The 23,065-nt window shown below is 35.4% G+C and overlaps 1 protein-coding gene across 1 annotated transcript in view; it reads right to left on the bottom strand.

Annotated features, from left to right (window-relative positions):
• Positions 1-23,065, bottom strand: part of HLCS (holocarboxylase synthetase (biotin-(proprionyl-CoA-carboxylase (ATP-hydrolysing)) ligase)) — a 115,519-nt gene that overhangs the window by 59,284 nt on the left and 33,170 nt on the right. The window contains exon 5 of the mRNA XM_010000434.1: positions 16,621-16,892. Coding sequence (XP_009998736.1) covers positions 16,621-16,892 — 272 coding nt within the window. The remainder of the gene's footprint in view (positions 1-16,620; positions 16,893-23,065) is intronic.

Raw genomic sequence — 23,065 nt, forward strand, 5'->3', positions numbered from 1 at the left:
TCACAGCCCATGAATGCCTGAAAAGGACACAAAGTTTTCATGCCACAGTAAATGAGCAAGAGCCATCACACAGCAACCTTTAATTTATCTATCAGGTGCAGCAGAGCCTGAAAAGGAAATATTGCATCTCTAGCTAAACAAACCAATGAACCACCCACATGAGCCAGCACTTAACCAACACAGTGCAAATGAAGCAGGGGCCTACAGTCATCCAGTCACCTAACCACAGTAAGGAAATACTGTTTCCTCCAAGGAATTCTGTCTCAAAGTCTCTGTTTAAGCACTTCATACTTGCATAATTCTGTCAAAAGTACTTGGCAGAAGCTGTAATACAAACATAACGAATGGCAATATTTACCAGATTACAAACTATAGTCTCTGCAACTTGGGCCTCCAGAGACATTGATTCTATACAGCAGTTTTGTATGTGTAGAGATGTATCTCAGTGGAATTGGAAGCTATACTTGCCAGAAGCACAGTAGCTGCTGACTATATTCCTAATCCAGCTTTACTGCAAAGTTGTAATTTGTCCCTAAAAACACATGGCATAATAGCTGCATGTTAAACAAGGGTTGAGCAAGATGCTTGAAAAGCATTCTAGCTACTTTCCAGAACAGGACTAAACCTGCTCAAAACCCAAACATAAAGAAATCGGAGTGCAATATTTTTACTGACTTATTTACACAAGTATGTATGAAAGGGATGCCTTTAAACATCACAAACCCACTTCATATGATTAATAGCTGTCCTATAAAAGACTAGAAGTAGATACTTGCTTCCTTTCAGAAGTCTTTGAATGCTAACCATATTAAAGCAAAAAACTGCCAAAACATTTCATACACTCAAATGTACATGATCACATTCTGAACCAAAATTCTTCTGCCAGGTGTATTTGTTAAAAATATAGTATCTACAAAATGCAAATACATCTATTGAGAGGGCTACTGCTTTTTGTATTGGAATCCAAATTATGAAGCACATGGAAAAGAAAGAAATCAGTCAAAAAAACCCAAGCAAGACTGTTAAATTCCCACATTAGGGAAAGTAAAATTTTACTTCAAGTTAGAGTCTGCAGTCTTTACTTGTATATTTAGAGCCTGCTGAAAACAACTGCAGATTTAAAGAAAAAAACCCAAACAAATATGACAAGAAAATTTAAGCCCCACTCCTCTACACCACTTCTACTTTGCAGGTATCCTTAAAACTACACGCAGCCTTAATTTATGACTCCACTTCCACACAGACCTGCTTCACCACCTTAAAAAAAAGGTTTTAAATTATGCTAGGCAGTTAGAGAGGGGAAAAAAAAAAAAAAGGGGGGGGGGGGCTAGGGGAGCCAATTATACTGTAATTTCAGTTTAAAAAAAAAAATAAATGCAAAGCCTACTAGATTGATCACAGTCACCAAAAAGAGAAGCTGCTCTCCAGAAAGGGCAGGTTAAGGGCCTCTGTTGTTAGAGGGTCATATCACTTGTGCCATTTACTTATTCAAGCTGCATAAGACTTACAAACAGTAGACTGCACTCCTAAGCAATCGAAAGAACTAAGGACATAGATAGAGTGAAAAGCAAAAAAACCATAAACATATAATAATTTCTTGCAGATAGTGACAAAATGTTGATAGAGGTAAACAAGCAGAAGGTAATTTCTTTTCCAGTCTATATCATACTCACCAATTATTTATGGTCTGGCAGAACAGAAGCAGCACAAAGAGGAGAAATTTAAGGAGGGAAAGGAGGGAAGCAAGTTCTAGTCCGTAGGTTTTGACAAGAGACTGAAACAGTTATACATTCAAGATTATGGATTGGCTGAATCTGAAGGAGAAATATCTCAAGGAGAAGCAAATAAGGTATCATGAGAATTTTCTTGTTTCTGCTTGAAATACAAAACCTTAATGTGAGCATCTGCCATACAGCTGGTGCTTTAAAACAGAGGTAGGTAAAATCAGAGTTGACATAAAACTAGCTCACATTTTCTGAAACCAAATCCAACTCAGATTACTGGCAAATAATGCAGACACCACATATATCCCTAGTAACACGAATATCAGTGTTTCAAAACCACCCTCCAGAATGTGTTCACACAGAAAAAAACCTACATGTAAATGTAACTAATGCTAGGAAGACCTAATACACTATGTAATATGGTCCAGTGCAGAAATCTACACACAAATGGCACACACACCAATAATCACCTACTTAGGAAAAACCACATCTAGGGATCATATTCCTACCCTTCTTGTAATGAGGTAGGTATGAGCCACTGCATAAGATGGAGAGATGGTTAATGTATTGTGAAACTTGAAAACCAGAACGAAGCACCTCAGATTTACTAGAACACATAAAACTGAAAACACAGACTAGGCAAATACTTTTGCCTTACAGCTCATTCCCTTGATGATATTAATATCACACAATTTTAAAAAAAAACCAAAAAAACCCTTTAAAAATACTGAAGTACATCACAGACTGAAAACAAAACAAAGTTTGTGATTAAAAAAAAACTAAATTAAAGGATAGTTCATAACACACAACCTTCGCAATTTAGGTTTTTTAACAGTTATGTGGTTGCAGCTTGTAAAGGTATTCACAACATGACTTTTTGAAATTTGGTGTTTGATGATTTTGTTAAATACAAGGGGGAAAAAAACCTACTTTACTGAAAAGTAGTTCATTTGTGTCACCTAGCATTGTACTGGATACTGACTGCCAGCTGGCTCCACAGCCACTTAGAATGGGTGAGCAGTCCCAGCAGGCTAGGCTGCTAAGCTGCCTGGCATCTCTTCTGTGAAGTCCAGAGTAGGGTGCTTGCAGTGCTGCTGTAAAACACCTCAACTCTCCCTTTACCCAAATTAATGGTGAAATCTCCTATTCCAGCACCCATTAGATATAGAGTAGAAGATAAACACAAGCATGAAACATTCATCTGAACTATCGTGCAGCACAAGGAAAAGTGAAAAAGAAATTAGAGCATAGTTTGGCTCTTGGGTAATTTTTTGTATTTTATTAATATGTGACCTAGTACTTTGTAATCTGAATTTAACTTAGGCTTTCTTTGTATAGTTACCATCACTATAACAAAATTTTCCCTATTTTCAAGAAGGTTTTACTAAGTACAATTAAAGGCAATAAATGCAACCTTCATTTATACATTTCTCGCTTAAACATAATCTAAATATTTTTTTTAAAACTGAATAAAATATGTGTTTGAAGTACCTGAAGAATTCTGATGAGGATTTTAATTAAAAAGCTATAGCCCTCTATCACTAGAAAGTCTCTCTGACATGAGTTACAGAACAGTTAAATAAAAGGAAAATTTACATCCAAAATCTTGCAAAATCTAGGGTTACCACAGTTTACGAGCCATGTCTAATTTGCATGTGGCACATCTGGTATAATAGATATGATATACAAGCAAGCAAATATTTGAAGTAGTAAGTGTTTGCCAGTATTAAAACAAACACCTCAGAACTTCTGATTTTTGCTCAGCAATTCTTTCTTAGTGGGAAATGAAGCGGGAAAGGAGGGGTACTTATCTACTTATCTGCTGTTACACTTTACCACTTAGAAGTTATCACTCACTCACCAAGATTTTTGGTTTCAAATCCAAGTAGAAAGCATTTCATTTCACTTGGTTCATGCTCACAATATTACAGTGCTTAACTTGGCGAAACATCAAAATAGAATGTTTTCACCCTTCTTAACCTCTTCTGTTGGGACACCAGTCTATTAAGCTAATGCCTCATAGCAAATTACCATTTTCCACCTAAACCAATATCATTTTGTTGCCATGATCACCTTGTATTATAGCTTCAGCCAACTGTAGAATATTAACCTCCTTCACAGGTAAAGGGTTACAGTTTCTGTCCAGTTGTTTCCCAATTACTAGTGAAATATAATTTGCCAATGACTAAATATTATCTGTTCTAACAACTATTGAATGCTGAAACCTCCAAACAGTACATCAGGGAAAAAAACCCAAGTTATCAGGCAGAAACCTGATGTTTCAAGTATCTGTACTCTGACAATGCCTACCATACTTTCTATGATCATGCCATGTTGAAATAGAAAGCAGAAGAGTCTTGACCAGTAACATATCTTCTACAAGGAGCTAATGATGACCAGCAGACATTCTTCCAGACTGAATTATGTTATAGTGAATATGTATCATGACCTGCTTGTTGATCAACCTGGACTTCATAAAAAAGAGACCTTCAATTTTACTCCCAGTTTACTTACTCCTCCCTTTTCCCTCCATCCTTCTCTCTGACTCTCTTATATCTAAAATGTTCAGAGTAAATGTTTCTCTGTTCCCTTTACTAGCTGGTTTCCACAGAATGTTGGATTTAATACTCTGGGGAGTCTTGCAGAATAGTATAAATTATCATTAAGAATACGATGTGTTACACCTATTCTTGCGGAAGATGTTTATGTCTTTTTCTTTGTGTTAGGAAAAAAAAATGCTGCTGTTTCTGCAAGTTCACTATTAAGAGTTCATTCTTTCCTTTTGGTTTTACCTTTTTTTTGACCTATTTATGTTGTTAGTTAAAGAGAAGGTGGAAATGTGCTGAATATTGCACTTGATACTACTGTTTAGTCATACTGTGAAAACAGTCAGAAGTTTGAATCAATTCTGTAGTGTGAAAAATGCATTAACTGGTTTTAGGAAAAAAGAGAAGATGAAAAATAACAGAGAAGGCAGAGAAGGCAGCAGGCAAATTCCTGATGACACACATAAAAAATATGTCTAATTCACACATTTCCAGTCAGCTGACACTTAAAAAAAAGAGAAGATTTAGAATATTACTTATTCTTTTTAAAGTATTTAATCATTACAACTTTCTTGTTCCAAACCATGTTCAGAACTGCATGATTTAAAGCAGACCAATGAAGATTTTTAAGACAACAAAGTATAGAAAAAAACTAAACTCAATATAGTTTACCAAAACAAGTTTTTTCCAGCATATACCTGGTCAAGATTCAATTTCTTAACTGAAATAAGATTGATTCCTCCTAAACATTTTTATTAACTTATCAGTCATCAACTATCTGAATTATTCTAACATGGAATTTAATTTTTTAAATAAGAAAGACAGAGTTCTGCCCTTTCTGGGTTTAGTAAGTGATACTAATTGAATTGTAGTAACAATTAATTACATCGTATCCATCTCAAACATGAAATCAAAAAGGAAATAAAAATTACTGATAACAGAAAACACTGGAAATGTGTGGGGAAACTACTGGGAATAGAAATAAACATAATATAAGCAGAAATCTCCTTATCATTCTTAAAAGATAAGCATGAATTTTCAATCCTTGTCTGAAACAGAGATTAAGAAATAGAACATATTTGCCTACAATACTTTAATGTTTTGTATGCCTAAAGTTATAAATGCTTAGAAAAATTACTAGATCAAATTAAGACCATTTTAGAATACTATTTCTGGTGCTGTGAAGGTGATGTTTGGCTGTTAAGCAAAATAATTCCTCAACTTGCTCATCAGAAGGGTTAAAAAAGCCTCAAAGACATGGCATGCAGTGAAATACCTATGACAATATATTCTGTAATCAATTTCCAGCTCGGTGGCTACAGCACATGGCTCTGTGGAAACCTGAGTTAATCAAACAAACTTGAATTCCTAGGGACAGAATTAGCATAGTCAGTTAAATCCACTGCAAAGGTGATATGCTGTGCCTGAATGTAGTTTTCTAGACTGAATGTTTCCATACAGCAGGCATTTCAACCACCTACATCAAGAATACTTAATAGCCATTACTTCTTAAAAGCATGAAGCCTCTTGGGGTAAGGATTCTTTCCTACTTGAGGCTTTATAGGTACTGTGGCACACAAAGACATCTTCCGTCTTGTTTCTGTCAGCACACCGTCAGCATTCTGATGGAGAAAACATGCCCCAGAAGAAGAAATCTGAACTTAGTGCCAAAGAAAACCACATAAATGTAACAGCTGAATGGTAGGAGGATGCTGATGCTAACACAGAAACAAAATGACAGGCAAATGAGTTGGAGACACAGCACTCTAATGACTTTCAACATCTTTCCATTAAAAATTCTGTGGTGCTTGGCTACCACAAGAAATACCCAAGACACTCACAGCTGCTTTTCAAAAACCTTGGCAGAAGGCAATTATTTCACTTTCCTTTTTTCAAACAGGCGGATAAATTGTGATGGAAAATATTAAACATTCAACAGGCATCGATCCTTGCTAAACTGACAAGTCCTGCTAAGCTAAAATCATTCTCAGTCACATGAATTCTACATGACATCAACCACCACACAAGATTTTAAACCTCTATTAAAGCAGGTGGCCAACAGTAATTTCTTTTATATCTCACAACTGGTACCATACTCTATAAAGTACACATGCCATCTTTTCTTAATAAATCAAGACTTGGGTGAGAACTCTATCTACCTTCCAGTCTTAAAAGCTGTAAAATAATATTCCTTCTTTTTTTTCTATTTCTGCATCTGTGGAGAATATTTTAAACTATTTTCTTCTTTCAGGGAAGCTTGACAAATACCTTATTGAGATCATATGCCCGTTCCTCTGTATTCATAAATGTACAATCTTGACAAACCTACTGTATCAAAAGCCAGTAGTACAAAAAAAGCTTATTGGAGGAAAAATATTAGTTTACAAGACGAAATTAGTTTCTCCTTTAAACATACATACACATTAAGTCTTATGTTTAAACAAAGCAACTGATCATATAGGGGAAACACTTTAGCTGAAAGATGATGCAGCAGTGTAAAGGTACCTTGTTCTCTTTCACTAACCCACAGTCCATCTAAGTCTACCAATAAGTTTTAGGGGCTTAGAAATGGGTGACTGAAATGCCATTTTGAAATTTTAAATGCCTACCCAGGGATTTGAATAAAGACAATAAATTAATGGATGGAAATCATTACAGTCGGGTGGAATGAATTCTGAAGCTTTTCTATTGTCATGTATCATGTGCATTAATGAAATACACAGTATCCAAAATGCAGTATATTGTAAGCCACATTTTTTAAAGCATGAAATATAAGCAATTTGTGGGATTCTGATTAGGTATTCAAAAATTATTATTACAGAAGGAAAGATTAAAAGGATAACTAAAAATAAACAAGCAAAGTAGGACAGCATAATTTGCAGATTCAGTTATGACCTTAAGCAAAATTAGTACTTAGCCTCAACAGACTACTCTGCTTTTTTTATAATCCCCAGTTTTTAGACAATAAAAATTAGAAGAGGAACCACCACATGCTTAAGGGAAGTTATTACCAGCCTTTATGACTTCAGAAGAAATCAAGACCAAACACTATGCAAACTATGTTTCAGTAGAGAATTTGCCATTTGAACAAGGGAGTATTGGGCTTGTCATCGGTAACTCATTTGCTAAGCACTCTGACAACATGTAAATTTTCCCCCGATTAGTAGTGCACTCTTCTTACATCCCACTTATTTTACCTTAAGCTTAATAATTGGCTATAGAAAGAGTAAATACAAGTAAGATTGGTTTCTCTTGAATCATATATTTTATTTCCTCTTTCTTCTGTCTCAGCTTCCATTTCCCTACTTATTTTTCACCTCTTGTTTTCTCTTCAGTATGCCTCGTCATCCTCCTGTGAGTGGACAGACTCATGATCCATTCAAACACAGGTCAAACGAAAAATACCTATAGGAGAGTTTACAGTTGTATTCTGCAACTGCTTAATGTAATGTGCCATAAAAGCTTTGTGTTTGCAAAAAATACTTAAAAATACTTTTTAAGTGAGATAATATCGCCAGTAAAAATAGTGTCAGTTCAAATTTACAAAAAACATTTGGAAGTCCATCCACATTTAACAGTAAAGCAACAAGAACAATGCCAGCAAATTCTTCTGAAAGCAACACGAGGTGCAACATTTTATAGCAATCCTGGGGATCACAAAACCGCAGTGGGGGAACCTCAGGTTTTTTACACATCATTCTACAGGCCATGACATTTTAGGCTAAATGATATGAGGTGTGATAAATGTAAGCCTTCGTTTGAATACAAACAGATTCTTAAAATATTTTAACTAGGACTAGAAGTGAAAAAATATTAGGCCAGCGGGACTTAGGTAAAGAATTCAGATTCTGTGGGATTTTATTATTTTACTGCTTAAGGTAGAAACGACATAGATGTGAAAGTTTTGGGCCCTGAAAATAACTCAGAAATTATTCTGAAATTAAGTCACTATCTTTTGACTGGCAGCATAAGAACAAAAAAAAAATCTGTTTGTTTATTCTTAACAACACCGGAGCAGGTGCTGTCTGAACTTCCCTCAACACCCATGATACATTTCTTAGCTTCTACTTTAGGTCCCATACTCTTTTTCTTATTTTTTTTCCAACAAAGAAATGGAGATATGCAAAATGGAAACTAACAGCCATGATCTCACTCAGGTTTCTAAGAAACCAGATTATGCTCTTCTCCCTGTGTAGTCAGAGTGATAACCTGGTATCTCTAGAGTATCATTCTGACTTCATGCAACTGCACTTAGCTGTAGTTCATATCTTTATTGTAGTTGCAAATAGAAGTAATTAAAGACAAAACCCAGCACACAGTGTGTTTGTCTCTGTGGCTGACAACAGTGATTCTTCCTACCTGCTTCCGAAAACAATCAGACAAAACTTCCTCTGTAAAGATAATTCGAAGGCTGAGGTAGAAATGCATACTGGGATCCACTTCTCCTGAATTCCCACTTTCTCAAAAAAAGTTTGGAACTTGCATGTGCTGAGTATCTCCAACACCTTCAAAGGTCAAGTGTAAGAAACATGCAGTGCCCAGCCACGTGGATTCTTCACTAGTTTCTAAACAGGGGCTTCCTCAACCACACATAGTGTGGGCAACCCATTAATCAAATACTCAAAGTCACTTAGACAACCACTGCCATTCTGTTTTATGTGAATGCAACACTTTTTACCAGTCTGATTATTATAACAATTACAAAAACAAGGTATGGGGGAGAAATGCAGATCCATGACTTGTCCAAGCCTTGAGCTACTCAAAGAGGGAGGCGGGGAGGTTGTTTCATCTGACCGCATTATCAACGTATCTATTCTTGCTATGCCTTACCCTCCCCTTTTTAAGTTAATGGGTTATGTCCTACACTGACTTTTGCCTGTCTTTGAGGTTTTTTAACTTCTTAACTACAAGCACATGACTTCATCAGAGGCTATATTCTGATCTGAGCCAGGGCTGGTGGCAATAAGGTGGCAGGTTTCCCAGTGCACAGAGAGCTATTTGTTGAACACAAGAATAGCCCTACCTGATAACTGTTTGCACTGGCACTACAGAACTGACACTGTTACGCTTAACAATATAATACAAAGAGATAACTGAAAAAGCATGAAAATCTTTCCCTCAGTGAGCTGCAAACATTAAACAGTAAGTGCTTCAGGGTAGTTTAAGTTTATTTTTACTAAATAAAAGTTAAAATTCAAATGCAGAATTGACAAGTCATGGAGTTAACAAATGAAGAGCAATAATATGCATGTAATATGTCATAATTAATATTATAAATATTAAAAGTATTCTATTTTACTTGATATGTTGTATTCTATTTCTTTTATTACATTATATTAAATTATACCACATTATATAATTCTACAGTACTTTTCCAAGTTAATCCTCTTTAAAAAAAAGCAGTAATTTCTAACTTCAGAGTTCAATTTTAGTAAAAAAAGTCGTTTTAAAGTGTGTGCAAGAAAACAGAACTGTGTAAAACAAAACAGTAGAATATTACTGAAACTTTTCCATTTCCATTATTTAGGGCTTGTTTTAACTGCACAGTATTATAAGGTCTCCTCTCATATTTAATGAATTATGAGTGCTCCAAGGCTCCATGTGTATTCATATGACAACGTGAATTGTTCAGGAACTTCCAGCAGCAGAGTAATACAATATACTATAAGAGTTCAATGTGGGTTAACTGCTCTGCAAAATGGGTATCTCTTTTTTATGACTCAATCCCCTTTGGGAATGCCAAACCTCCCCCTGCATGGACAGAAACTGTGCAAGTGGGGGGGCTCACTTCACTAACAGGAAGAAAATCTACTAATTTTACATAACAAAAAAATAAAGAGGAACATATTTTGCCTTCAGTTCCATGAAAAATCAGACACACAAGGTGCGTGACAGGCAAATAGGGACCTAATTGTTTAGCGCCCTCCAGAACTGTTCACAACAGGTGGAAAGAAAGGCACGGAAAATTGACACAAAGGAGATGACAAATCCTAATACAGAAATCTTTCAGCACGCATGTAATGAAAAATGGTATTGCAGAGAAGAGTCTGGGAATGGCACAGAATCAAACTAGTGCCAAAAACTTCCGAATTCCTCCCTTTCTACAGGCCAGGAAGGGAACAGACTCTTGGCTGTATTACAAAAATTCCTGCATGATCTTTTGTTATCAGACTGAAGGACAGCTTTCCCTAACATTGGATGATGCAAACCACCACCAATAAGTGAACAGAAGAACAAAGTATGAAATATTATACATTTAAAACTAGATTAGCAAAAAATACCATTGAAATTGATTTAAGGGAAACAAACATACTCTGTTATTTGAGCTAATCTTTACCACCAAAGGAAGGCACAAAATACTGAATTTAAAAAAAAAACAAAAAACTTGAGGAAAACAAGCATGGAAACAGCTATTTCAATGCACTAACTTTGTTCTTTTGAGAATAAAAAGCCCTTCAACCTTATAAACAAACAAAAAAAGATATTTAAATGTTAGTAACCCAAATGCTGTAAAGAATTATGGAGAATGGTACTATATTAAAGTTAAGTTAAATGAAAGAGATATAGATTAGAAGTATAAAATGCCTTGAAGAGTGGGTCTATCACCACTAGTATCTAACTAGTTTTTAGGCTAGACATTCCTATCCCACGCTACAGTGCAACAGATAAACAAAACTAAGGGATCTAAGCTTTTAAAAGCAATATGAACTATCAAGAGAGCTCTCAGCACAAAGTACTACTCATTATCCAGACCGATAAAATATTTTTGGTCATGTGTCTTTAGAAAAAATTACAAATAAAACACGGACACCATTTAAATGCAACTCATCAATTCATCAGCACACTTTTTTAAACATCCAACAGCAATGACTATTTCCTGAGAGAAAGACATCCTTCCTGCCCACCATGATATTTTCCAGCTCTCAAAATTCTTGAGGGAGAAGCGTTAACTTTTATGAAATGTTAATGCTGGTGATAAAACATTTCTTTATAGCAGACTATTAATGTACTAGGATAGTCTCACCATGCTAAAAGACAAAGATCACTCTTTGAAGACCTTCTACTCCAACAAATCATACATCCTCACAGGAGGAAACCACAAGGTCAGTGATGCAGCTTGCAGTTTTGACTATTACAGCAAAACCATTTCCTCCACCCACCTGAGCCTACATTATGAGACATGGCTAGTTAAAATAATATTAAAAGTAGTAAAGAATTTTCATAGCTTTTAAGAAAATGGTCAATCAAGTTGAGCCAACAGTTGGAAGAAGAGTAATTATGGCTTGTAGTTACAGTCCCAGTGGAATTCTGAGGCAAGTATCTGAAAGGGTAGGCTTTAAACAGGTACGCCTGATGATGGAATGAAAACAAGCACTGTGACTGTCTGGCATATTTTGCAAAGGCTGTGTTAATGCCAACTTTCTATCTTCAAACCACATTTCAACCTCTCCCCACAACTTATCTGATTTTAATATTTTTTTTAAAATATGGTCTAAACACAGAATAACGGAGATCACTGAGGTGCATGGAATGACTAAACACAAGGCCACAGTGTTTACATAGAGTAAAGCATCACAAGGATTGGGAAAAAAAATAAATCACTAAGTACAAAAATATAGTTTGTCGATCTCAACTTGTTGGCTTGTGCCTCTGAAGTGCCATGCCAATCTCATTCAACTATGTTACCTCTACTTTTCACTAAATCACACCTGCATTAGCAGCATGCTTAATTAAGTACAACTAAAGTAAGACTTTTAAAATTAGTCCTAATGCTCACTTTCCAAAATTACTGCTGTAGTAAAATTTTTTAAAATTTACCAATATTAGTCTAGAAAAGCATAAAGAAAAAACTAAAAGACACCAACAATGTAAAGGATTGTATTTTCCAAAGCTTTTAACTGTTCAGAAATTGCTTATTTTAGGCTGATATTTTATTTAAATATCCTTTTCAAGATTATGAAAGCTGTTATGAAAGCAATTCATCCAACTAATTCATTTCCACTAAAATTCACCAACTTTTCCTAACAAAGGCACTTTGTGTTCCCTAAGTATTGTGGAAAAGGCATCCACATTGACATTTCATATAGAATATATATAACATACTGGCTTAATCATGTATATTTGAAATATTCTGTCAACTAAAACATTAAAACAAGATATAAGGTGCCAGTAAAGAATAAAACTGAAATGTACATCTACTTAATTTATTTCTTAATGACATGCTTGTGAAACCATTCCAACCAATTAAAGGGTTCTAAAAATATCAATCTCATGTCTTATCAGTCTAGTATGTCTCCACAATGTAACACTTGTATCAATATACCAGATGCATAAAAAAATAATGGTTTAACTTTAAATCGTGCAATCCCAGACATGCTCTGAGGATAGGAAAAAGTAGAACTGCTGCAGGCAAGGTGAACCTGTTCAGGTGGCACTAAGATAATTATCATTGAAGACAAGGTTTTTGAAACAAAACTTACTGAAATAATTTCCTTTTAGATGATAAAAGCAAGGGTGCTTCTAATCTTTGCTAGGGACTTTTAATTTTAGTTTAAGAAAAAAATGGAAATGCTTTAAAATATAGCCTCAAATGTTTTAAATAAAGCTTTTAACATGAAATCATAAAAGCAATTTTGATAATTTAAAACTATATTACATCTAAGCAAATCTGTATTTTACAATTAGAGTAATGCCATTTAATTTTAGGTACCTACAGGTGAGTTCACCCTTCGTTTGTTACCTTAGGACACATAAATGTACACCAGTGATTATAATACAGTGCGTATGTTAATATGCAAACTGCCAAGACCTGCCATCTGGAGAGCTAATGAACAATCAAGGGATCCCAAATTAAACTACAGAATTTTCCCTTAGAATCTTTACGACAACACTGTCAAGTTCAATCTATTCACTTAGCCTCCAGAATCAATTTTTCAAACTTTATGACAGGTCTAATAGTTTCCACCTGTTTCTCTTGCTTGACTTTTGACTGGCACGTTACCAGCCAGGGTGGAAATGCAGACAAAGACCCCTATTAGGCTCCGGCTGTTTCTCTACTGTGAGGTCGCTCAGCCATTAAATTAGTTCCAGCCCACTTTCTCCTTTCACGTCTTAATTTTTTGGGGGTAGGAAGGTTTGGGGATGTGAAAAGGAAGACAGACAAAAGTTTGACATTCAGTTGTTGGGAAAGGCATCACAAAATCTAAAATCACAAAAGTTAAATACTATACTTATTTATAATTTGCTAGACTAAGTAATTTACTAACTAAATTTACTACTAATCACACTAATTAAGTTCTTGAGGTGTCTGTATCACATTTTCAGTCATCACAAACTTGGTAAAATTTGAGACCCCTAGGAGAATCTAACACGTGGCACATGCTTATTGCAGTATATGATTACAAAAACACAGTATTGCCATTTTTTTTTCTGGGAATCACAAATGATCAATAGGTACCTATTTTTACTTCAAGCAAAGGAGCTATTTTTTAGTGAGATATGTTTTTCTGTCATTCAGAATTTGCAATTAGAAAAAAAGTTACATGCACAGATCCTAACAAATTCATATTGGTTTGCCCAGAAGTACCTTAAAAACAATAAAAACCTAAATAAAAATTACCTAATTGATATCTGCATCAATTCATATTGATTGATGAAATGTTATTGTCTGTGAAGTCTCAACCATAATATTTAGGACAAATATTTTAACTTATTAAAACAAGGTCTTTCTGCAAGATAAATTTAATTGTTCAAATTATAAACTGACTAGAATAATCTTCCCATTATAAACTGCTCAGTCTCAGGACTTCTAGTTTAATCTTACCTGAAAACTGACTATAAGTGTGCTGGTTTGGCTTGGCACATTTTTTGGTAGTGGGGGAGAGGCTCCAATGCTGGCTCCTGTAAGAAGCTGAAAAGTTCCCCCAGCTCCAATTCAGGTGGGAGCCACTAGAGAGACAATACATGTGACTCGGCGATTAACATATGAAAGATCTGATGTAAGACCTGAGCAGGGAGCAAGCTGAAGAGCTGAGCCAGAGAGGTGACAGCAGTGCCAGGGTGAAGATCTGGAGGTTGGTGAGGAAGAAGGGGAAGGAGGTACCCGAGTAGAAGTTTCCCTGCAGCCCATGGTAAGATGGCAGCTCTCCCCTTCAATCATGGAGGAACATGATGGAACATCCCCTAAAGGCGCCAGGAGGAGCAAATATGGACTTGCAGCCCAAGGATTTGGATCATGCAGCCATGGAAGACCCTGTGCCAGGGGAGGTGAAGTAGCCTGTGACTCTGTGGGAAGCCCATGCTGCAGCAGTTTACTCCTGAGGTACTCTCCCATGGGAAGTCCCTCGTGGGGAAATAGGGGAGGACTGTAAGGAATCTTCCATGAGGAGGAAGGAGCAGCAGAAAGCACCAGACTGAATTTAGTCTAAACCCCCTTCCCTGGACCCATGTGGAGAAGTAGGTAGAGAAATCAGGAAAAAAGTAATTGGGCTCAGGAAGAAGGGAAGGTGGGGGTAATGTATTTAAGCACTGACCTTAGTTTTGTCTGTGTCCTGTGTGCATTTGATTAGTGGTAAATTAAATTACTGTTTTTCCCCAAGATGAGTCTATTTTGCCCATGACTTTAATTGGTGAGTGAACCCTCCTTGTCTTTTGTCTCAACCCACAAGTTTCTAGATGGCTTTTGTCCTTCCCATCCCACATTGTGTATGGTGGGGGTGAGTGAGTGGCCATGTGGCTGGTTTTTTGTTGTCATCAGGTTAGGCCCAAACCATGACATGGAACTGCAGCATGATGTGGAAAATCTTCAAGACCTACATCTGCAAACACTTCATTACATTTGTGCTGCTCCAAGTAAAAAAGCAACCTGAGTGCTGACCACTCTTCTGGTACAGCACTTTAAAGAGAAAAGACAAGGGGTTCCACTGTCTATGAAAAAGCAAGGCCACCTCTCTTAGCTCCCTTGCCTTTCTTCAGAATATATATATTTAAATTGACCCAACATAGAATCATAAAATCATCAAGGTTGGAAAGGATCTTCAAGATCATCAAGTCCAACCATCCACCCTACAACCCCTAACCACTAAACCATCTCCTGAAACACCGTATCTACCCATTTTTTTAATACGTCCAGGGACAGTGCGTCCACCACCTCCCTGGGCAGCCCCTTCCAATGCCTCACCATATTTTCTGTGATTAAATTTTTCCTAATATCCAATCTGAGCCTCCTCTGGAGCAACTTGACCCCATTTACTATTGTCCTCTTGCTAGTCGCTAGAGAGAAGTGATGATACTATTTAGCTTGTGATATTTAAATAAACTCAAAAAACTCTGAATTATATTCTTTAGCGTACTGAGATGTGTGAATAATATTACTGAGAATCCCCACCAAGAACAACTGAAGAACAACAAGAAGAAAGGTCTTGATCTATTAAATTATCACTTTGCTGGTGTCTTCACAGTATTTCTGCTTTCAATCCAATAGGCTGAACATGTTGTGAATACTAAAAATTAAGAACTAAGTGCTACAAAAGCTTCTAAAAATAAATCTTTTCTTTGTGGCCTCCTACTGAACTAAAGAGCTGCAGGTAGAAACACATAGAAAAATCTGTCTTGAAAAGCAACAACTTCCCAACAACAGTTTTTTCCACCAGACTATTTCATGAAATGTAACAGTAGAGGTTTTGTCCATAAACTCCAACCTGAGATTAGTAACTCTGATTTTTATATAACTTAATCCCATTCAAAACTCTAATTAACTACCTCCTCAAAGGTATCCCACAACTCATTCACACGGGTCATCTTTGTGAGGATGAACAAATGTCTAGCATAAGCCTAATAGATGTTGAAAAAAACCCCAACAAACCCCTAAAGAACATCTTAATGAAATATTCAGTAAAAAGAATAGAAAAACCAGTAATGTTAAAATTGAAGACAATCTACTCATACCAGTTTTGGCAAATAACTACCTTAGAAAATAATTTATATTAGAAAATGCATGTGATCTCCTAAATATGAATATTTAAAACCTTACACTTTCCTATGTTGTTCTTCATGCTCTTCAACAGGAATAATGATCCAACACCACTGCCAAGTAAAAGAACTGTCACACTCAGATTTTCCCACCTTGTAAGGCTTAGCGTTTTATACATTACCAGTTAATATTCTGTGAACACAAAGTTCTCTATTTTGTGCCCTATTTAGAAGATAATTAGCTTTTTGTTTACTTTGCCTAGTTTGTAGACAACAAATAAATCAAAGAGAAAAAAGTTTCTTTCTGAATACTGTGTATTACAAAAATTGTGAATTCCAGATCAGAAAGCTTATCCAGTATGATCTAGATACTATCTTACCCATCTAGAAGATTCATTGTTGTTGTGGTAACTTCAGTAAAAAGCAGAATCTTCCCAAGCTTCTTTGTTTGAAGATTCTGCTGATATGTCTTCAGGCTGAAATGCTCCGATGAGAAGCTTCCCATTTCAGTGATGACTGGCATGAGAGATGGAGTTACCTCCATTTTTGATTCACAGGATGAAACAAATTTAAGAGACACTTTGCTGGATGCTCTTAATCCTTCTGTATCTACATTTCCCTCGAGCCATTTCAGAAAAGCAAGATGGATTTCCTGTGGACAAAGGAAATAAAATAAGGCATAGAAATACAGACCACCACATGTGAAGACACACAAACATTCTTCCAAGAACATTTTTATTCAAGCAACCACCTACTTCAAAATCAAAAAAGTTACTCAATTTGCTCTTCATAGATCAACTTCTGCAGTTGTTTTTTTTTCCAGCCTGGCCTAACTACTTGATATTCTTTTTCTAGACTTGAGATCATGCTCCTTTGAAGACTAACTAGGCTTAACCTTTCCCTATAACAGGGTTTGTAGTGCTTCTCCTAGATACTGAGGCATGGAGTGCACACATTTGTCTGCATTATGCAGGTCTTTCAACATGCTACCTTTCTTTGCTGGAAGCCTCTAGTCCATTGCTAAGTCTCAATCTGGAGAATAAAGCAGCCACTAAAAAAAACATTCACTGATTTCTCAATGGAATACCTGCTAAAAGGGCTCATACCTTCAGCTAACAGAAGCCTCGATACTAGCACCTTAAATATTGCCAAAAGTGGTTGTTATCTAGCCAGCTAAAAGAGAAATATTTAACTCAAGAAGACATACAACTAAGTCTACTAGCAGTCTATGAAATGCAGTTGTATGTATGTTCTGTTGTTCCTGTCCCAGACAATGGCACAGCTAGTACACATTTCCATGCAAAACATTTTAAAGGGAAATACATACATACATAGATAATTGTATACACCTATACGCCAAAACTGATTTTTCTCTCCTTTATTTTAGGTTAGTTAGAAATACATTTTTTTAAGATTAAATGAAGCAATTAATTACTGGGATTTTTACCCATCTGGTGACACCCTGAAACAACTGCTATACATTCATAGAACTCTTTCTGGAGATATCTAGTTCCGTATTGAGAGATTTTATATTAAATGTTTGCCATGTCTTTAGAAACAGTACGTTTTAACAGCCCACAAACACAGATGCTGGGACTTCTTTTTGCTAAGTATGTAGCTTAGATTTCAAAGAGCTCTCTTTCTAGTGACAAAGCAGTCTTTTATATGACATATGAAACGACAAAAATTATGTATTCTATTCTACTGAAAATAAGGTACTAGTGATACTTACCCTCAAATATTTAGGAGAAAGACATTCAACTTTTCAATTAAAAACTTGTAACACGTATATGCCTCTCCTTCCCATTACTGCCAAAAGTGCTAAAGACAGGACTAAGCTATCTAACTTTTTGAATAAAATATGCTTTAGGTATTTTATTCCTTTTTTTTAATATGCATCGTAAATGATGATGTGGCATTAAAGGTTTTATGAACACTTATCTTCACTTAGTATAAAATCATAGCTTTGACAGACTGCTGCTGAATTCTTTACACACTATCCTACTTGTTTTACATACACACTCACAGTGTAACTTATTAGCTGTAAGTGATACTTAGAAAAATTATAGCTTTCATACTTGTGAGGGAGGATATGGAAACTGTGCTTAATCAGAAAATTCATTTTCCTATTGCTTTCCAAACACAGAAATGCACATAACATAATTGAGCATGCAAGCCCTAGACACAGAAACATAATTTTGATTCACATAATGACAGGTTTACGGACTTACAGAAACAGACGTTAAATTAAAAAATAAAAATGTTTAAAGTATTATTACATTCTAAATAAACAATGAAAATAAACAAATAAACAATGAAAGTGCTCGATACCACGCCTCACAAAGTCTGGTGTACTTTTGCCACAGCATACTTTCTGAAAAGATTGAAATAGCTTACATTTATGTGTGACGTTCTGTTATTACAAATATGCCATACAATTCCTATAATTTATGCTCTTGGTTATATTAATTCAGGTGATTTTTTTCCCCCACAGTTTTTAGGTTTACTTCTTGTTTCAATTTTCTTATTTCTAACACGTACTGAACCATTTAAGAATTGTTACATATGTATAATTATGAAGCTAATTTTCCCCATAATGTACATATGTTTATTGAGCTGATCTAAAATATAAACATGAGTAATAATCAAAACCAGCATTTTATTTTTAAAAATATCTTTAAAAATGGTTTTTCATTTTTAGCAAATCAAAGTTTCAAGTGCTGTCCAAGTACATGCTATAAAAATAATTTTCACTTGTCTACACAAAATTACAGAAACACGGATGCTGAACCAATGCATTTTGGTCCCCACAATTATACTAGCACACAGACAAGTACATTTTTGTATAATGAAATAAACATATACCAGAAGTCAGGTTTAGCCTCTGCTTCAACTCCATTCGAAGGGAATATAATCACGTCAGAACCTAAACTGTGTGATTTGTTGATAAATTCAGGATTCAGCTTTGAATTCAAAACCTATCCCAGCTGGGTCCTCTGTTCTGCAGCAACCTCTGGTGGCCGTTTAAACGAAAAGTGTTGGTTCAGGGACTATGACCTTCTACATCTCAGGGACCAAATCAAGCATGTCAAGCAGAGAACCCAACACAGGGTAAGGGAATACCCAGACTCCCGACTACTGCTTACCCTGACCCCTATCAAAATCCTGAAACATGCAGCTACAAGCTTTAAATGAGTGTGCAATCAAAAGGATTGTAGCTCTTACACATTCATGCACAGACAACATTATCTGCAGCTACTTCCACTTACAATCATACTAAAATCTGTATTACACATACTGGTAATATACCTTGTAAATGTAACAACTACACTTGTTTTAGGGTGGCATAAATATATTCTGAAATTGCTACTCATTGTTACTGCATGATCAAGTCAAGCCAAATGTAATTTCCCGTAAAACTATTCATTTTTCAAATCACATTTTAGATGTACCTTCTGAAAAGTAAAGATGTTGCCTTCTTTCTTAAGGGAGGAACAAATTTGACATGGCAACCAAACAACTTTACAACAGGAGAGCAATTCAGCTTTTCACAGTTAAAATAACCAACTATAAATTTAATATTTATAGCAAGAGGTTTTTTCTATCCATATTTCATATGGTTAAAGCACAATATATTCTCAATGCATTGTAAAAAACTATTACCAAAAGCAGAATAGCACTATACCAACAGGAACTATTTTGATTATCAGACTGGAAGTGTCACTAAATGAAGTGTTGTTGAGTAGGCAGGGAGATATAGTGCATGTTAATTCACAAAAATACATAGAAATAGAGTTAAACTACTGCATTCTACATACCCTCAGCTGATCTGTACACAGGTTTATTAGGGGTCACTGTATCAAGGATTGGAAGTCTGACATTGCAAAATGTTGTACTGAAGCTTAAATAGTAATTGTAGTATAAAGAACAAAGAGTAAAAGCTGTATTTTGTTTATGATTTCACATGTGCTTTCTATGACTTTAAGAGTTTGGTCAGGTGTGGTAAGAAACTGCTAAGTAATGAAAGTTTTCTTTTCCTGTTTAAGATTATTTTTATTTTTTGAATAATTAATGTAATTTTTTCCTAACACTTGGCAGTTGAGATTGAACTAAAAGGAGAAAAGAGGGAGACATAAGAGACAAAAAACAGCTGCATATGGACCTGTATCTGTTGTGGTATAAAATAACAGAAAATTACAGCTCCTGATGGAGATGATTTTATTTGCACCTGGGCTGTATCAACCAATGAAACCTACTCACAAAGCACATAAACTTACAGTTGCAATGGTTCAAAGTAATCCAAAATTAATTACTTTATTCTTACATTCTGTTTATAAAGAGAGAATTTGTATGTATTTTTAATTTGTTATACATATGTTCATATACACAGCTTTATGCAAATATCTCTCTCATCTGGCATAATAGGGAGCTGTTCTTTTCTACCAAACTGTGTGATGATAGATCCTGAACTCTGTATCAGTAGAAATTGTTGTTAAGACAAAATTCATTCACAGCCTAAATTAATTTAATTTCTGTTAAAAACATGGAGACAAAACTGAATGAAAACTAAAAATATAATGCCATAAAACAAATATTATACATCAGTCAGCTCTCTCCTTTCTTAGGTGGAAAAATGAGACAATTTTAACTACCGATGCCCTGACACATGACTCACTGTTGTGACTATAATATAATGCTCTATTTCAGGTATATGAGGCCAAGTAATAGCATATTCACTGTCTGCATACATAGTTAGCATAAGACTTAACAATTTTTGTCCTTCCTTTGCATAAAATGAAATAATTTCCAATTAACTACCTCTATTTTTGCTTCACTGTACTTCAAAGAAGTTTGCAGTTGATGTATTGATTCATATACAATCAGCTAATGTACTGATTAAGTTACATACACATGTATGTTTATTAACTGCAAACAAGCTAAGATTACACTGGCATAAAGCACCGGTCTTCTAGAGGAGCACATGCATAGCCTATCTGGAGCATAACCACATTTATAGACATCACACCTTCAATCTGGCTAACCTGCTTTCTTTTCTGAATTGGCTGTTTTCAAATAAGTATTATTCAGTTCAGCTCTGATCTTAAAAGTATGTATTTCACAAGAGGTCTATAATTGCACTGATGGAAAAGAACATATTTTAATAAAGAGTGCACAGGATTTGGCATCTGATTTCAACTTTAGAATATAAAAATAAACACATGCATATACATATACACAAAAATATAACCCCCTTGTATTACACAGCTTTGCTCAACAGTGCCACAAGTTTAAAGGTGTTAAATTAGCCACTGGAGAGCTTCCACAGCATCTCTTGAATCCAACAGAAACAAACTGAAGTCCAACATGGTAGTAAGCTGTAGGCTGGCTCCAGCAAAACACACATCCATGGTGGCAACTCCAGCCTCAAATGCTAGTGACTTAGGAGGCCATCAACAGGAAAAGTCAGCTGTTAGCACAAGAGGGCAAAGTTTTTGGCATATATTTCTGACTAGTGAGGCACACAAAATGCTTTTCTGATGCTGCTTCTGTTTTTACTTCTGTAATAATGCCATACTTTGAGATCTGAAACATGTGACAGTTTCATAATACAACCATAGCCCCATTTTATAATTATGTTCATACTCAGCCAATATATAAAAAGGCTAAAATAAATACTACATGGCATCAAAAAACCTTACCGTAAATATATGGAAGATGCAGAAAAAATGTGAAGTTATGTACTCTCCTTATTGATTTTAAATCCAGCACGTATATATTACCATTTATTGAGACTTTGTCAAACAATTTATAAATTCTTAATACCACAATTATGCACGAAAAGGTATTATTTCCTTTTACAAGTGTGGGAAACCCAGTACAATGTTTCTATTTAGGAAAAGAGTGAAAAAGAGTGGGAAAAAAAACCAAAACCAAAATCATGATAGATCAGATGAGGAAACAACAATTTCTTGACAATCACAGCCTTGAGAAAGGAACTGGTAGAGGATGAAGAATAGGTCTGCTGCAACCTTTTCCACAGAAAACACTCTTGCCTCCCAAGAAACACAATTTTGGCTATTAAGTTGTAGTGTCCATCTACTAGTTCAGTAGGATTTGTTAAAGCTGAAGGTAGCAGATATGTGTTTGCATGTCAAAGCTAGTTCTTCTAACCAATCAGATGAAGACATTTCATAAGATAGTTATAATCAGTATTTCAATCCTGTTCAGGTATCATTAATATGCAATAGCATTACCAAACTACACATCAGTGTCTGGAGTCCTGAATAGTTGCCCTTTTAGACTTAGTAAGTGTAAACTTGAAGATGGATTTTCTAATAACCAAAAGAATAAACAGAACTGCAAAACACAAAGGTTTTTTACAACACATTCAAAATTGATTTGAAATATATAAAGTAACCACATTGGTTCATTTTCACAAAGTATAAATAAAACTTCTCTTAACTGCTGATAATTAATTTCAAAATTCAGTCCTCGTTCAAGGAAAGAGAGACAGATAGTTCCCCCTCCACAGCCCCTCTTGCTGGTTTTAACCTATTATCATATTAGTTATAACATTTAAATTTGTTTTGCATTATTTTATTAATAGGAAGAGATATTTTAGCTGAGGTCACTCCTCTAGGCTAAATCGGGGCAGATTCCATGCATCTATCTTACTCTATTCAGCATGCAGAGGGCCATTATTTTAATGATTCTGTGTTTTAGTTCATAGTATAAAAATCTTGGGAAGGAGAGAAAGCCCCAGTTCTCCACTCCTTCCTTTCTCCATTCCCCAAAGAACTCCATAAAAATTTTATTGTTGTGCAA

This window comes from Chaetura pelagica, unplaced genomic scaffold (assembly GCF_000747805.2).
Source record: "Chaetura pelagica isolate M959 unplaced genomic scaffold, ChaPel_1.0 scaffold244, whole genome shotgun sequence".
NCBI classification, from domain to species: Eukaryota; Metazoa; Chordata; class Aves; order Apodiformes; family Apodidae; genus Chaetura; species Chaetura pelagica.